General features: G+C 45.3%; 1 protein-coding gene across 12 annotated transcripts in view; it reads left to right on the forward strand.

The window, feature by feature from the left end:
* The window catches only part of FHOD3 (formin homology 2 domain containing 3), a 366,192-nt gene that overhangs the window by 233,449 nt on the left and 115,705 nt on the right, over nucleotides 1–17,038 (forward strand). For all 12 annotated transcript variants that reach the window (XM_081836232.1, XM_081836231.1, XM_081836221.1 and 9 more), the window contains exons 7-8: nucleotides 1,212–1,323; nucleotides 16,316–16,410. In XM_081836232.1, coding sequence (XP_081692358.1) covers nucleotides 1,212–1,323; nucleotides 16,316–16,410 — 207 coding nt within the window. The remainder of the gene's footprint in view (nucleotides 1–1,211; nucleotides 1,324–16,315; nucleotides 16,411–17,038) is intronic.

Genomic DNA, 17,038 nt, shown 5'->3' on the forward strand with positions numbered 1-17,038 from the left:
CGTCAGGGAAGTTCCGGGCTCGCCCCTGAATATACAGCTTGGCTTGGGCGAGGAACATGGGAAAGCTGGCCGGGGCTCCATCAAATTTCTCGGGCAAAGCCACTGGGTACTTGCCAGGAGCCGGGGCGTCGGCCCCAGGAGCCGGTAGGGCTTCCAAGCGCTGCTGAAGTGCCGTAACCGCGTCGCTGAGCTGCTGCACGGTGTGAGTCAAGGCCTGGTTCTTCTGGGCCAAAGCCACCAGCGCAGCCACCTGGTCAGCCATGGCCTCTGGCTCTTCCCGAACGCACCCCAACGAAGGGGGAGTGCGGGTGTGGCGGGAGCAAACTGTGCTGGACCCGGGGGAAAGGTACCGTGAGCGTAGTCTGAGTCCACACGAAGAGGGGCGAGGTCCGAGGCGGAGAGCCGGGCGGGGAACAGGAACGCTGGAACAGGAGGCCGAGCAGGGAACAGGAACACCGGATGGTCAGGAACAGGAGGCCGAGCAGGGAACAGGAGCACCGGATGGTCAGGAACAGGAGGCCAAGCAGGGATCAGGAACACAGGAAGGTCCAAAGCCAACAACGACGTTGCTCCCGCAACCTGGGACCGGGCTGACTGGGCTTTTATCCTCTTCTAAGGCCAGGGGCGGTCCCGGCCCCCAGGAGCCCCGCCTCCTCTGGCCTTAAGGCGAGCACTCCTCCTGGGAGCAACCAGTTCCCTTCGCCTCTCTGCCCTAAGCCTCTGCAGATCAGGAGAGGCCGAAGGGTTACTGGGCCCTGGAGGAGGCTCACCTGTAGCCACTGAGTCCTCAAGCCCCTCTGGGGCCTGAAGGATTTCACCTGGGGCCAGCTCCTGGTGCTCTGCCACAGGTGCAGGCTCTTCAGCATCTAGGCCTTGCCCCAGTTCAGCCGGCCCTGGAGGCGGGGACTCCTGTGCAGGCTGGGATTCCTCTGGTTCATCCTCTGAATCGGAATCCCAGGCCATCACAAACGCCCACTGACGGATTCTGCCAGCGACTGAGACAGCCACGAAGTGAAGGGCTGTCCAGACAGAAAGGGTTCACCCAGGCAACCAAGCCAAGAGTGGCGGCAACTTACGCATGAGCAACCCCCTAGAACCATTACATTCTGTTCACTGACTCTTAACAGAGGGCCAGCTTGTATTGCATTAAGCAGCATGTCTGCCAATGTCAGCCTGATGAGTGACAAGCTCTCCTCTCTTTCCACTTGCAGTTTCGTCTGGTTGTGAAGACAGCACTGAAGTTGCTCCTTGTTTTTGTGGAGTATACAGAATCCAACGCACCACTTCTGATACAAGCAGTGTCCATAGTGGATGACAAGAGAGGTGAGTTAGAGTACCTGCCTCTAATTGCGCTTCAAAGGAAATAATGAAACGGTTTGTGGTTTTGCTACCACAAAACAACCCTACAAAAGCAAATCATACTCTCTTTCATGTTCTCAGGAGCAGATTTCAAGTAGAAAACAAAATGCTTGTAGGCTACACCATGGCATAGCTTGGCTGGGGTCAGAGGGGCTGCTAACCAGGGTGCAAAATTTTGGGGAGCTGCAAAATTTAAAAAGAAAAATAAACCACTTTTAGTTGTTGTTTTTTTAAACAACCAAGCAATGTGTAAATTTCATTAAATTAATAATAATAATAATAATAAAATAAACAGCCTCCGCTGTCATCTCCCAAGCTGGAGATCTCTCCGTACTGGGAAGACCCTTCCCGATTAGCCTCACTGCCACCCAGCCCTGACAGGAACCATGGGTTAGGCGGTGCAATACTTGCCTTGCCCCGGGTGCTGTCAACCTATGCTATGCCACTGATGCCACAGACATGTGTGAAAGTGTATGAATTGGAAATTTGCCTACAAAATGCATGGCTAATAGCGTCTGGGAAAGGTTATTTATTTATTTATTTATTTCTACATACATACCCCGCCCATCTGACTGTGTTTCCCCAGCCACTTTGGGCGGCCTCCAACAAAAGATTAAAAATACATTAAAAACACCAGTCATTAAAAACTTGCCTAAACAGGGCTGCCTTCAGATGTCTTCTAAACGTCAAATAGTTGTTTATTTCCTTGACATCTGATGGGAGGGCATTCCACAGGGCCACTACCGAGAAGGCCCTCTGCCTGGTTCCCTGTAACTTCACTTCTCGCAGTGAGGGAACCGCCAGAAGGCCCTTGGAGCTGGACCTCAGTGTCCGAGTTGAACGGTGATGGGTCCCGCACTCCTGTGTTTTGTAGGTAAAAGCCCCATTGTTTATAGATGCAGAATATGACAACAAAACTTAATCTACGGGGGACATGTTCTCCTGTCCTTAAATTTTGATTAGTAGGATATTCTCATTTTTCTCCATTTTAGTGTTTTCCTGATTTGGTAGGTGAGGTTTCAGGCAATCCTCAAACAGAGAAGCGGTTAGTGTTGTGTGATGCACATCATTTCGGTGGTGTGGAGAGGATGGAGCTCCCCATGGCAGTGGGGATGCAGTGAGAGCTACTGGCCAGAGGGCTGTAAAACCTGTCACCAAGGCCTTTGCAGTTTATCTTGAGGCAGTCATGGTGTGCTGCCTCATCCGAGATGCACCTGACTAGGCCATCTGGGCAGTGAGCTCCTTCATGAGGGTAGGGCAGGCATCCATTGGTCAGAGTCAGCCAGCCATGCCCACTGTGAATTTTATGCCCATGCATTTTCATCTTAATGGTTTCATGCCCTCTTGAATTTTCTCTTCAAAGTTCTTTTCCATTTCCTCTTACAGTACTTGTTGACTATTGGCCTCATGCCAGTGTTTAGCCTATGATGGAGCTTGGCAGTGGAATTATGGCTGCTGACACCAGGCTTGCCCTCTGATTGACCCTCATGAAGGATTTAATGTGCATTTACGCCACTTAGAGGACCTAGTGTTATAAGAATTCTAAGGTCTCAAATATAGAACAAATGTTCATAAATGCAGACATCTCTAAATGTGTCTGAAATAGTACGGAAGAGCAATCCTGAAGACATTTTGACTCTCCCAATGACCTCAAATATTCCTCTGCAGTAAGGGAGGCAAAAGGGGAAAGCCTTCCCATTGTATTTTTGCTTACAAATCCTGTCTTAAGGGCATATTTGTGTAGGAATAGGGTGAGCCTGTGACCTGGATTCAGAAACCAAAGTATTAACCATCACCAAAGAATGGCCAGGCTGCCCAGGTAATGCAATCAGTGACCATTATCAGGTATCCCGGCAGACAGGATTTCTGCTGTAGACCGCCTCCTATGATGTATGTATGATGATTTTAGGGTGGTCTTTGGCTAAGGGGGTTGGACAATGTCAAAAGTCTTTAAAGGTTCCTGCACACTTTTGTTCAGGGTCTCTCCCTCCTTGGAAGGAGGGAAGGGAACTCTGCTGCAGCAGAAAAATAAGTACCTGCCTTGCTTTCCACTGGATCCTGCCTCCATCCATTCTTCTCTGACCAGTCATGGCCTTAAGGGACTCAGAGTCCCATGGGGAGTTAGGCAGCAAAAGCCAAACCCCAATTTTTAAATAATAATAATAATAATAATAATAATAATAATAATAATAATAATAATTTATTTATACCCTGCCCGTCTGGCTGGGCCTCCCCAGCCACTCTGGGCGGCTTCCATAGAAACAAAAAATACAGTAAAATATCACACGTTAAAAACTTCCCTGAACAGGGCTGCCTTAAGATGTCTTCTGAATGTCAGGTAGTTGTTTATCGCTTTGACATCTGCTGGAAGGGCGTTCCACAGGGCGGGCGCCACCACCGAGAAGGCCCTCTGCCTGGTTCCCTGTAGCTTTGCTTCTCGCAATGAGGGAACTGCCAGAAGGCCCTCGGCGCTGGACCTCAGCGTCCGGGCAGAATGATGGGGGTGGAGACGCTCCTTCAGGTATACTGGACTGAGGCCGTTTAGGGCTTTAAAGGTCAGCACCAACACTTTGAATTGTACATCACTAGAAAGAGATCTGTATGATTGTTGTATTTCATCACTGCTTTCCTTCGATATGGCAGCCATTTCTCAGGCTTTCTCTCCAGAATTGAACCCAATTTCCCATTCCCCCATTGGTCACCATGGTTATGCACAGCCCAAAGGAGGGGTTCAGAAAGTTCTAGATGTTCATTGACATCTATTAGCTCCAGAATTAGCACAGTGGAGTGGCCAAAGGAAGCATAACTGACTTAATAAAGTGTTCACAGTTTCTATTTAACACCCATGTGTAGTTATGCATGTATAATTCAATCTTTCTAGCTTGAGCCCCATTGAAATGAATGGGAGTTGCAGAAAAGCTTCCATTCATTCAAAGGTGCTCTGAAAGCCTGCTGGCTTTAGCTATCTTACTTGGGAATCCTTTGATCATTCTCAGAACCAGTTGATCAAGTGCAGGCCTGCTTTTGTGGACACCTGGTGCTTTAATGGACATTTTGTTCGGTGAGTTATAATCTTTTAACATGTGCAGTGCACATGATTGGCAAAAGCAGGGCCACTCCTAATAATTCAGCCCCAGTTTTCCTAGTACAGCTGTGTTGCTTCCACACTGCTGTACATCCAAATGGAATTGAAAACTCTGTAGGAACATCCGGCTTACAAATGCTCCCTGCAGTTTTGGAGGAATGTGTTAAGAGGCAAGCAAGAATTCAGCCTATAACATGTACATTATTGTCTTTCTTCTGCATTTCCCTCCACAATGCAGAGTGCTCTTCTTGCAGGACAAGCACCTCAGTATTGTAAACTTAAATCTTCTACTGTCTGCCTTTCTAAATGAGAACAATCACTTCTCCCCCAATTACCTATTGTAGTTGTTTTATAGCATCTGAGCACTAAAATGTTTTTCATGCTAATGAGCTGTAGAATCATAGAATTGTAGAGTGGGATGAGACCAGTCCAGGCCCTTTCCAATGCAGGAATCACAACCAGATCAAATGTGACATGTGGCAATCAACCCTCTGCTTAAAACCACACAAGGAAAGAGAATCTACCACCTTCAGAGGAAGTCCATTCCACCATTGAACAGCTCTTCCTGTCAGAAAGTTCTTCCTATGTTTAGTCAGAATTTCCTTTCTTGTAACTTGAATCCATTGGTATGGATCCTACCTTCCAGAGCGGGAGAAAGCAACCTTCCTCCATCGTCCACGTGACAGCCCTTTAGATATTTGAAGGTGGCCATCATATTTCTTCTCAGCTTCCTCTTTACGAGACTGAAAATACACAACTCCCTTAACCGTTCCTGATAAGACTTGGTTTCCAAGCCCTGGCTGAACTTGGTTGCCCTCCTCTGCACACCTTCCAGCTTGACAATATCCTTCTAAATTTTGGTACCCAGACCTGGACACATTACTCCAGGTGTGGTCTGACCACACTACTTCAGAACATGTCATTTAGTGGTTGTTGTAGTGTACCATTTACATTATGCCAGCAGCACATGAAGAACATTCGCATGCTGAGAATCTTACAATCTATCTTTCAAATGTATAGGGGAGAGACTAGTGGGAAGGGGAAAAGGCAAGAAAAGCAAACACCAGGAGGTATTTGTTTTGGGGGCTGCTAGCAACCCGCGGGATGCAGGTGGCGCTGTGGTGTAAACCACTGAGCCTTGGGCTTGCCGATTGGAAGGTTGGCGGTTTGAATCCCCACGACAGGGTGAGCTCCCGTTGTTCAGTCCCAGCTCCTGACAACCTAGCAGTTCAAAAGCACGTCATAGTGAAAGTAGATAAATAGGTCTACTGGCGGGAAGGTAAACAGTGTTTCCGTTCGCTGCTTTGGTTTCGCCAGAAGTGGCTTAGTCATGCTGGCCACATGACCTGGAAAATCTGTCTGTGGACAAACGTCGGCTCCCTCGGCCAGTAAAGCGAGATGAGTGCCGCAACCCCAGAGTTGTTCGCAACTGGACTTAACTGTCAGGGGTCCTTTACCTTTACCAATGTAAAAAGACTTCTCATCCTTTCTTTCATTCTTTCTTCATTGTGACTCCCCCTTCAGATGGCCAATGGCCTTATCCACTGCTTCTTTGGTTGCTGGCTTGGAGTTGCACTTGCTTCAGTCGTTCCATAGTTTGGATTGTTATACTTCCAAATATTTCCCCTGACAGTGGTTTGGCCCCATCTGCAGGCCCATCTTGCCCCCTGTGGCATGATTGTGATTGGCTTGAATTGCTTGCATCTTTCTGACATTACAGCATATCTTGGTAGATCTGTACCATTTTATCCTTACACCACAGCTCTCTGAAATGCCTTGGGGCTTCTAGATGTTAATCTCTAGGGCAGACACTCAGAGCACTTTCTTTCACTTGCCAGTGTACCCATCAGTTTCAGTGTTCGCCTCCATTACATGCGAGGGCTTTTCCCCCCTGGAGGGCCTTGTTCCTCCTGCCATGTCAGTTTCTCTCTCGGCCTCTGACACCTCATAGTAACTGAACTCACTGGGCAGTTTGGGGTTTTTTCCTGAATGCCATCTTGTTGTTGTCTACAACTCCCTCAGGTTCTGGATTTTTCAGAAGCAAATTCTGCACTTTACTCTTAGGAGAGCAGTGGAGTTAAGTCCCAGTGGGCAAGCTCAAAAAAATTTTGGTGGGAGGGTGGGGTCTTACCTTTCAGTAGAAAGTGGTGAGGGGCCTTTCCTTCCTTGTTTCTTTTTATTGCGTGTCAAGGTCCCCAAGCCACCCCTAAATAAATTCACACTTCACACCGTAATTTTTGTTTCAGGTTTTTGGCATAATTTTGGCCACAACTTTATTAAAATACAAACAATGTGAGTGGTTGCTTAGACATTGGTTATGACTACCTGTCCCCGCCCAGGGACAGAACTGACATCCGCAAGCCTGCGAAGTCAGTAAGGGAAAACATTATATGGGGAGTACATGGAGCTGGGTACCAGACCTTCACCTCTCCCCAAATGCTCCCAGGGGCTCTTGCGTGGCCCTATCCCTTTTGACAGAGGTGTGGACAAAAGCATGGTGAGCCCCTGGATTCCTTTAATGGAATACCCTTGCAGCAACATCATTGGAGGGGCAGGCACAGCCAATCCATACCCCTCCACCAACCAATGCCTAACCGCAACCTTACAAGTTGTGATGATTTGCTACGCAGTAGGCAAAACCCAATGGTACCAGCCAATCAGCCAAATGGACAAAATTCCTACCGGGCCCCTGCCCCCAAAGCAGGCGACCCCATGACAGGCATAGCAAGGTCAAATGCGACAAACACCCTAAAATTAGGGAGGGTGGGAGGGTGATCCGATGCGCGTAGCGAAAAGAGGAAGCTCAACGCTGCACCCAGAGCATATATTCAACCCAGGCTGTCAATCAAACTTGGCAACTTCAAACTCTCTCCAGCAACCTGAGGAGTCCAATCACACTTTGGGCCAACCAACCAACTTGCCCAGCAATAGAGGTTGTCTGGTTAACTCCATCACAACCTGTGCTCTCCATGAAGGAGAACACGCTTTACCATTTACACCAAAATAAAAATCCCTACTGCTGCATAAGGCTCAGCTGTGCTTTATTGCTGTATAATGCTGTATTGTTTTTAATATTCAGTTGGAAGCCGCCCAGAGTGGCTGGGGAAACCCAGCCAGATGGGCGGGGTATAAATAATAAATTATTATTATTATTATTATTATTATTATTATTATTATTATTATTATTATTATCCTAGCCACATTTCAGGGACAGGAATGATGCAGCATCGAGCAGTGGCATTCATGGGGGGCAAAGATGGCTACCTTGTTGTAGTCATATTCTCCCCTCAAGAATGCATTTGTTTTGGGAGGGGGCCGTTCATACTCTTATTCAAAGGAAAGAGCACCACCCTGAAAATTATTAAAAGTCACTGAAAATCTAAACCCCCCCCCCCACTAAGGATGAATTCTTTCATGAAAGTGTGTGTTCTTTTAAATAATAGGCCATGAAGAAATAACAAAAAATAGAAATAGCAATATATGTTAGGGAGATTCATTTTCTAAACCATATGGTGCTATACCATATACTGGCCTGCAGTGGCGTAGCGTGGGTTGTCAGCACCCGGGACAAGGCAAGTAATTTTCACCCCCTAACCCGTGGATTTGCGCCCCCTAACCCGTGGATTTGTGCCCCCTAACCCGTGGATTTGCGCCCCCTAACCCTAACCCCCAGATGTTGCGCCCGGTGCGGCCGGCCCCCCCTGCACCCCCCACACTACGCCACTGCTGGCCTGATGAGGCTAAGAAAACAAATATGCTGAAACAATTAAAAAGTGGAATGAGGTCTGCAGTATTGTCTGTAGCAGAGGAAAGCAATCCACCCAGCAGGGGGAAGCAGTGCATTTCTTATTCCTTATTTCATCACTGCCCATTTCATTTCAGCATTTTAAAGACTTCCATTCTGATTTACTGAAAAGTTAGGAAAGACTCACAATCAAGAAGGTCGTGCAGTGACGAGGCCGTAGGGTACTTTAAAAATGTAGGCTATTCCTCCGAAGATTTAGAAACGGAGACGAAAAAGTCGGTTTCCCAGCTTTCCCTTTTATTTTATTTTTTTAGCTCTGATTAGCTTGCAAGATCAGTCATTGCAGAAAAGATACCAAGTCCCAAGATCAAGATGAGAATGGATAAATGCCAACAGCTTTTGAAGGGGGTTGATCTTGAAATGTAACCCCATTCCAGGTGGCCTTTTTATATAGCTGGTGGAGGAGTCTTAGTTCACATACTTATGCGCATGAGTTGATTCTGCATTCTATAACAATCAGTGTTTGATGACTCAGAGCTGAATTTATGAACTTAGTCCACTGCTGTGTTTGATCAAAGTCTTGTTGTGAGTGTTAAACCCAGCTTCACATATACACATGACGATGTGAACCCATAAGCCTGGCACATTTATTTATTTATTTATTTATTTAATAATATTTAGTGAGGTTTTAAAAATTACACATGAAACAGAAAAACACCAAATTCACAATAAAAAAGAACAATAAAATAAAAAAGAAAAAATTAAGAAAAAAGAAAAAGCAAAAGCAAAAAACACGTCAAACCTTCACATGATCTGTCTTTCATTTGCTTGTTTCCTTGACCTCCTCCCACCTCCCTTTTTTGTATTCTAATTCAGTTAGATATTTCAGCAAATCCTTTCCCTCTTTATTTCAGCAAAATCCTTTCCCTCTTTATTTTGTCCTTATAATCTATCTTAATGTACTGTAATTTTACATTCTCTTCTTTCACCAATTAACAATCCGTTTTTACTTTTTTTAATCTTATTTCTCATTAAAACTAATATATCTGTTTGAACTTAATCTCTTAGAACATTTCCACAAGGGTCATAAAAAATTTCATTCCACGATTTTTCTCTCCCTCATTAAATTTTTACAAAATTTCCAAATATAAACTTTAAATTCCCAATCTTCTTCCACCGTCTCCTCTCCCTGGTCTCGGCCTCTGCCGTCCCTTCTGTCAACTCCAGACAGTCCAGCCTGGCACATTTAAACCCCACCCCCATAGAAATCAAACCCACACTGAAATGTCTCTAATTCATGATCAAAAGCATGCAGTGTTGCTCACCAACCCATTTTATTCAGCTCATACTATCAGCTCCTGGTACTGCTGGCCCTGCAGTTCAAATGGAGTGGGATCTATGTTGGGGTGTGTATGTTATGTCTGTATGTGTGGTCTGGGTGTTCACTAGACTTTGCTGGTTGTTGAGGGGTGAGCTTTTTAGAGTGGAGTCCGTAAGACGGTTGGATGTCTCCTTGTACACCTCATCCAGTGTGGTGTAGTGGTTAAGAGCGGTGGACTCATAATCTGGTGAAGCGGGTTCGCTTCCCCGCTCCTCCGCTTGCAGCTGCTGGGTGATCTTGGGCCAGTCACACTTCTCTGAAGTCTCTCAGCCTCACTCACCTCACAGTGTTTGTTGTGGGGGAGGAAGGGAAAGGAGATTGTTAGCCACCTTGAGACTCCTCCGTGTAGTGATAAAGTGGGATATCAAATCCAAACTCCTCCCCTCCTCCTCCTCCTTCTTCCTCTTCTTCTCCCTCCTCCTCTTCTTCTTCTTCTTCTCCTCCTCCTCCTCCTCCTCATCCGGGCAACTCCTGCAGCCCAGCTGGTAGCCACATGTACTGCTCTGCTTTCCCAGGCATGTCCAACAGGTCGATCGCGATCTACTGGTAGATCACGGGGTGTTCCTGGTAGATCCTGGTTGATCTCTGGCCCCTCAGTGATCTTCTTACAAAAAAGCAAAACAAAAAACAAAAAAAACCAGCCAACTTTGGCTTCCTGAAATAAAGCTCCACTGCTTTGGGCAGATCACTGCCAGTCTTTTTACGACAATGAGTAGATCACTGCCTGTTTTTTTATACTGTGAGTAGATCGAAAGCTATTGGGAGTTGGACGTCCCTGCTTGGACAACATCAGCAAGGCCAAGTGTGGGGGGTCTTGTTATCTAGGTAGTCCAGGACCTCCATATGCACAGCCCAGGCTTGCGCCCTGGGGATGTCACTTTGGTGCTGCTAAGGCAGACGTTTGATTTCACCCCTGGAGCTGCACTCCACTGTCTCTCAAGACAGATGGGTGACAGCAACAACGAGAAGAAGCTTTTTTGAATGTATATTCTCCAATGCATTCTCCAAACTTGTCATACCCAAATCTGTTATGAAGGGTCAGATAAGAAACTTCTGCAATGGTTTGTTGCACTAGCACAGATAATAGTACTTCACTTAATATAATGTTGTTCAGGTTTGTGGAGCTGGAAAAAGCTGTGATTTTCTGCTGTGCCGGTATGGTATAATTATTTCATTGTACTTCCTCTGTGCAGAGAACCTCTGTATCTAAGAAATGTGATATTGATAGCAGCGTTGTACTGCTGCAGCATACATGAAGTGGGAGGGTTTGGGTAGGTGTTTGGGTATCTCATAAGCTTTTGGAACTGGGTCAGAAATGGAACTGATTCTGGAATATTTCTAGCCCAATGCAGTTGCGTGTGTAAGTTTGCTCCCATTTTAGGGGGTAGCAGAATTTGGGGGCATCTCATGCTCTTCAATTTCTTATTCCTTTGGATGAGTCAGGACAGGTGATAAGGGACTCTGAGATGTAGGTAAACGTTCGGTATGTCATGATGCATTTCCACATGAGCAAATATAAACCATAGGAAGTTCAAAACATAAGGATGTACAAAATAACATATTGTAAACAGCCCTGTCGTACAGAAAAGCCAGTCCAACACAAGAATTCTTTGTTTTCTGACATTAAGTTATAATAATTGCTCCCACCACAGAGGTTCGGTCTCAGTGTCCTTTGCGCCAGTGGTGTGCAAAAACATCATACAAGAGCCACAATTAAGAGCAAAAAGAATTTATGGTAATACTTTTATATATATGGGTGGATTTACATACTTGAATCATATTTATTCACTCCTGTGAAGGCCCTGATAGAAATAAATAGATTTTATTCAAATGTCGTTTTTATGCAGGTTCCTTTGCATTGTATTTTGGCTTGCTCTGTATGTACCCCTGGCAAACACACAGAAAAATATTATATGACACTCCTTTATGATTGCCATGCAGAGACGCATATGGAAGTGTGCTTTTGTAGGCCACAGGCAGAATATTCTAGAATGCTTTAGATGGGAGGAAGCACATTCTGAGAAGACAAGTAGTCTGTCTGTTAACTAAAGCATATTTCTGTCATACGGCATGGATTAAAGTAATTAATTTGTCATGTTACTGGCTTACGGTTACCCCCAAATGGCATAAGTATAGGTTAGAATCATATATCTATCCTTCTTGTTTCCAGTTTCTCTCTCTTCATTAGAAACCACAGGCAGTTATTTCTGCAGTGCGGGTATCATACCCACCTATCGTATATCTTCTGTGAACTTACATACTCAACCCAGCGCACAGAATATATGGAAAGTTGAGCTGAAAATAATAGAAAAGTGTTTGATTGCACAGTATTTCTCGTATTAAATATTAAAGGACAGTAACATTTGCACAAAGCCAAATGGGTGTGCCCAAAAATAGTGATGATGATAATAATAATAATAATAATAATAATAATAATAATAATAATAATAATAAATTTTATTTATATCAAGCCCTCCCCAGCTGAAGCCGGGCTCAGAATGGCTAACAACAGTAAAACGATAAAACATTCTAAAATCATTTCATTATAAAATTAATTCCAATCAAATTAATGGCAATCATCGGGCTAGAAGTTCTGTGAGGATTGCCAAAGGAGGGGGTCAGACTGTGCCTTGGCCAAAGGCCTAGTGGAACAGCTCTGTCTTGCAGGCCCTGCGGAAAGATGTCAAGTCCCGCAGGGCCCTAGTCTCTTGTGACAGAGCGTTCCACCAGATCAGGGCCACGGCCAAAAAAGCCCTGGCTCTGGTTGAGGCCAGCCTAACCTCTCTGTGGCCTGGGCCCTTCAGGAAGTTTTTGTTTTGTTTGAAGACCGTAAGGTCCTCCGTGGGACATACCAGCAGAGGCGGTCCCATAGGTACGAGGGTCCTAGGCCGTGTAGGGCTTTGAAGGTTAAAACCAGCACCTTAAACCTGATCCTGTACTCCACTGGGAGCCAGTGCAGCTGGTATAGGACCGGGTGAATGTGATCCCGCTGGAGTTTCTGGGTCAGTCTCAAGGGCAAAGAAACCTCTTCACAATCAGAGGGATCTGATGAATGAGAGCTGGTTTACATGTCACAACTGCCACGTGGCGCTGCTGGAACCAGCATCCCCTTGTGACTTCTCCCATTCAGCTTATGGTGCCTAGAAACACAATGTAGTGCCATCCAGTTGTGTGTTTTCCCACCTGCCATCATTGACTTGCTGCGGTAGATGCAGAGAAATGCTCCACGTGATGTCATAGGGAATGGTACTTGCTACTGTGATGTCATGATGTCTTAGAATGATAGAACTAACCTTTTTAGAACTAAAACATCTGCCTGATGAAGTTAAACAACAGATTAACAAAGCCAGACTGATACCCAGAGAGAACTAGCTGCAAGACAGACCCAAAAAAGAAAATAACAGAACACCACAAGTAATCACATACAGCTCCCAAGTTAAAACAGTTCAACGCATCATCAGAGATCTACAACCTCTCCTAGATAATGACAGTTCTCTTTCTCAAGGTCTGAGAGGAAGACCTTTCATTGCTTATAGACAGCCACCCAATCTTAAACAACTCCTCACCCACAATAATACAGCAACAAGACTTAACATGGACACTGGTACCAGAGCCTGCAATAAACCCAGTTGCCAACTTTGCTGCCACATACACCCAGACAACACCATTACTGGCCCCAACAACATCAAACATACCATCTCAGGCCTATTTAATTGCCCATCTTCTAACATAGTGTATGCCATCAAATGCCAACAGTGCCCTTCAGCTCTCTATATTGGACAAACAGGCCAAACTCTACGCCAAAGGATAAATGGACATAAATCTGACATCAGGAATTACAAGACAGAGAAACCAGTAGGAGAACACTTCAATCTCCCAGGAAATTCTATACAAGATCTTAAAGTAGCTGTCATATTACAAAATAATTTCAGAAATAGACTAGAAAGAGAAGTTGCTGAATTACAACTTATTACCAAACTTAAAACCATGGAGAGACCTGGTCTGAATAGATTGGATTCTTATCTCATTATATATGATAAAGCTATTTTTGGCCATCTCATCCCTTGCTTTTTCCTGTAAGACTAATTTCAGTCGTTAACAGTCATCAACAGGTTTACCACACCTGTCAGCCAATCACCCATTCCCACCACCCTTCTGAGTAATACCCCTCCCCACCCTCTCGCTATATATAAGGGTCTGGTGACTTCTGTTTCAGTGTATCTGAAGAAGTGTACATGCACACGAAAGCTCACACCAACAACAAACTTAGTTGGTCTCTAAGGTGCTACTGGAAGGATTTTTTTTATTTAGGATGATTCTAAGTCATCTAGTCCAGTGTTCCCCAACCTTGGGCCTCCAGCTGTTTCTGGACTACAACTCCCATCATCCCTTACTAGCAAGACCAGTGGTCAAGGATGATGGGAGTTGTAGTCCAAAAACAGCGGGAGGCCCAAGGTTGGGGAACACTGATCTAGTCCAACCCCCTGCAATGCTGGATTCTCAACTAGATCTTATATGACAGATGCCCAACAAAACTGTGCTTACAAACCTCCAAGGAATAAGAGTCTACCATCTCCTGAGGGAGACAGTTCCACTGTCAAACGGCTCTGACCTTCACAAAGTTCTTCCTGATGTTTAGTCGGAATCTCCTTTCTTGTAACTTGAAGCCATTGGTATGGGCCCTACCCTCCAGAGCAGAAGAAAACAAGCTTCCTCCATGTGACAGCCCTTTAGATATTTGAAGATGGCTATAATACCTCCTCTCCATCTCTTAATTGTTCCTCATAAGGCTTGGTTTCCAGACCCTTGACCACCTTGGTCTCCCTCCTCTGCACACGTTCCAGCTTGTCAATATCCTTCTTAAACTCTGGTGCCCAGAACTGGACACAGGAATCCAGGTGTGGTCTGATGAAGGCAGAATAAAGTGATCTGGACACTAGACTTCTGTTGATGCAGCTTAGAATAGCATTGCATTTTTGGCTTAGATCTGTTTCATCATCTGCCAATGTGGAAATATGTGTATTATGGAACTTTTTTATGTAGCACACAACAACTTTTTATATCTCAGCAATTAACTTATTTACTAATCCATATTTACCTTCCTTGCATATTTCCTTTCAAAGTTAATGTGTTTCGAGAGGGCTAGCCCTATTTGCAAAAACTGCAAAGAACACTGAGACACCTTAAAGACAAAGGTTAATGAAGTTCATCACAAAGCCATCTATGCCTGCAAACCTAACCATGCCTACTCAGAAGCTTTTTCTGCTATTGCATCACAGTGTTGACTCTTGTTAAGCTTGTAGACTACTAAGTCCCCTAGATTGTTTTTGCCTGTACGTTGGTACCTTGGTTCTTGAACTTAATCTGTTCCAGGAGTCCGTTCGACTCCTGGAACCATTCAAAAACCAAGGCGCAGCTTCCGATTGGCTTCAGGAGCTTCTTGCAAGCGGAAGCCACATCAAGCGGAAGCCACATCAGACGTTCAGCTTCCGAAAAACATTTGCAAACCAGAGCACTTACTTCCAGGTTTGCAGCATTCGGGAGCCAATTTGTTCAACAATTAAGCTGTTCAGGAACCAAGGTACCACTGTACTACTAGCAAGTCGGGTGCCCCCCATCTTATATTTCTGCAGCTGGTTCTTCCTGCCTAAGTGTTGACCCTGCCCATTGCAGGCATAATATAGTCCAGCTCAATCCTCTTGAGAAGTTGGTAGCAGGGCTGATTTTAGGTAATAGTGGACATGCTTGGTGGGCCCTGTTCCCCCCAGGGGGATTTTCTCCTCCAGACCACCCTCTCTGCTCCACACTTAAGGAGAAAGCAAATGGCCACGCAGCTACTGTGGCTTCTGCTCCCCATTACCTGCCTCTTCCTCTCTGTGGCAGTATGGATTGGGTCCAATCACCACTGCAGTTGACGGAGGGGGGAAGTAGACTGCCTGCGTCCCCTCCTCACCCTTGTCAATTCCTACTTGTCCCCTTTTGTCATGGGACTGCCAAGGAATGCCTTTGAGTGGGGGGGGGGGGAGGAGAAGAGTCAGAACGGGAACAGTCAGAAAGAGACAGCCAGGAAATGATGGAAGGGGGAGAGGGGGAGAGAGCAGGAGGCAACCAGGAGTTGTCAAGGCTCTTCAATGCTGAAGCAGAGCCCCAGCACCGCACAGGAAGCTCGGGGACAGACAGAGAGCCTATGCCTTTGGCACAGGAAAAGAGAGGGTTAAAGCACAGAGATCAGAGACGTCCCATGAGGTTTCCCCGCCTCTTCTGTTGGAGGAGAAGACCACTCCCTGAATCTGAACCGGACGATTCGGATGCATAAGTTGTACTGTGCTGCTTGTACCTGTGTGAAATAAAGAACTGTAAATATATATCTGAGTGAGCAGAGGCTGCTTCTTGCGAAGAGCATACACAAACCTTCACACCTTTGCCCCGCAAGGAGAAGGCAGGTGACTGAGCAAGCAAGGTGCAATGGGGAAAAAGAGAAGCAGAGGCCAGGGGGCTTTCAGAGGTGGAACTCTTGCCACCTGCTATGTTGACCTGCTAACATCAGCCATGCTCAGTAGGATTTGTTTCCACATACCAAATGCATAGTGTCAAACTGTGTCAAATGTCCATGTATTATTTGTACTACGGTATTACTCACATCTGTACTGAACAATTTATTTGGCATCTAACCCTGCATTGTGGGACCCCAGTTGTGTGAAACACTTTGATCTTCTTGCCTAATAAGTTTTTGTTCCCCTTTTAGGTGTCAAGCTATGGTCCAATGTTATGGAGATCCTGGAAGAAAAGGATGGGGTTGACACAGAACTTCTAGTTTATGCAATGACTTTAGTGAACAAGGTTTGTTTTAAATTTGGATTTATGTACGTATAGCCCAAACGTATAGCCCAAAACTTCCTATGGCAGCTGACCTTGGCGTTTGAAAACACGCTTTTAAAATCTCCCTTTCACATTCCAAGTAAAAGACAATTTAAAAGGCTTAAAAAATAATAATAAATACCGGTAGTTGTCCCACTGCAAAAAAGCCACAAATGTAAATATGATGTATATGCTTGTGAGAAAAAACTTAGCTAATAGCTGTTAATTGTTGAATGATATCAAATAAGAGAATGTAATTTTAATTTAAAAAAACACACCTGACCTTCCACTATTCCCTGGGAAAGATAGGATACATTTAGGATGAAAAATGTACTGATACCTGCATGGCAGGCGAGTGTTGCTGAAACTTGTCTGTAGGCGATGGGTTTATTTGATGTTATGGTGCCAGGAGAACCATGTACTTGTGCCTTAAAATTTCTTGGTGGAGTCAGTGACTTCATAGAAGGATGCTTGTTACCTCACACCATGTACTGTGACTTCATTTGAGATAGTTTCATGTGCTGTGCCTGACACAGTGTGCTGATCCCGGGGGGAAGGTTACCGTAGGCGTAGTCAAAGTCCGGTCCTGGGTCACTAGCCTGGAATCAGT

This window comes from Podarcis erhardii (genome assembly GCF_964252035.2).
Source record: "Podarcis erhardii genome assembly, chromosome: 13".
Lineage (NCBI taxonomy): Eukaryota > Metazoa > Chordata > Lepidosauria > Squamata > Lacertidae > Podarcis > Podarcis erhardii.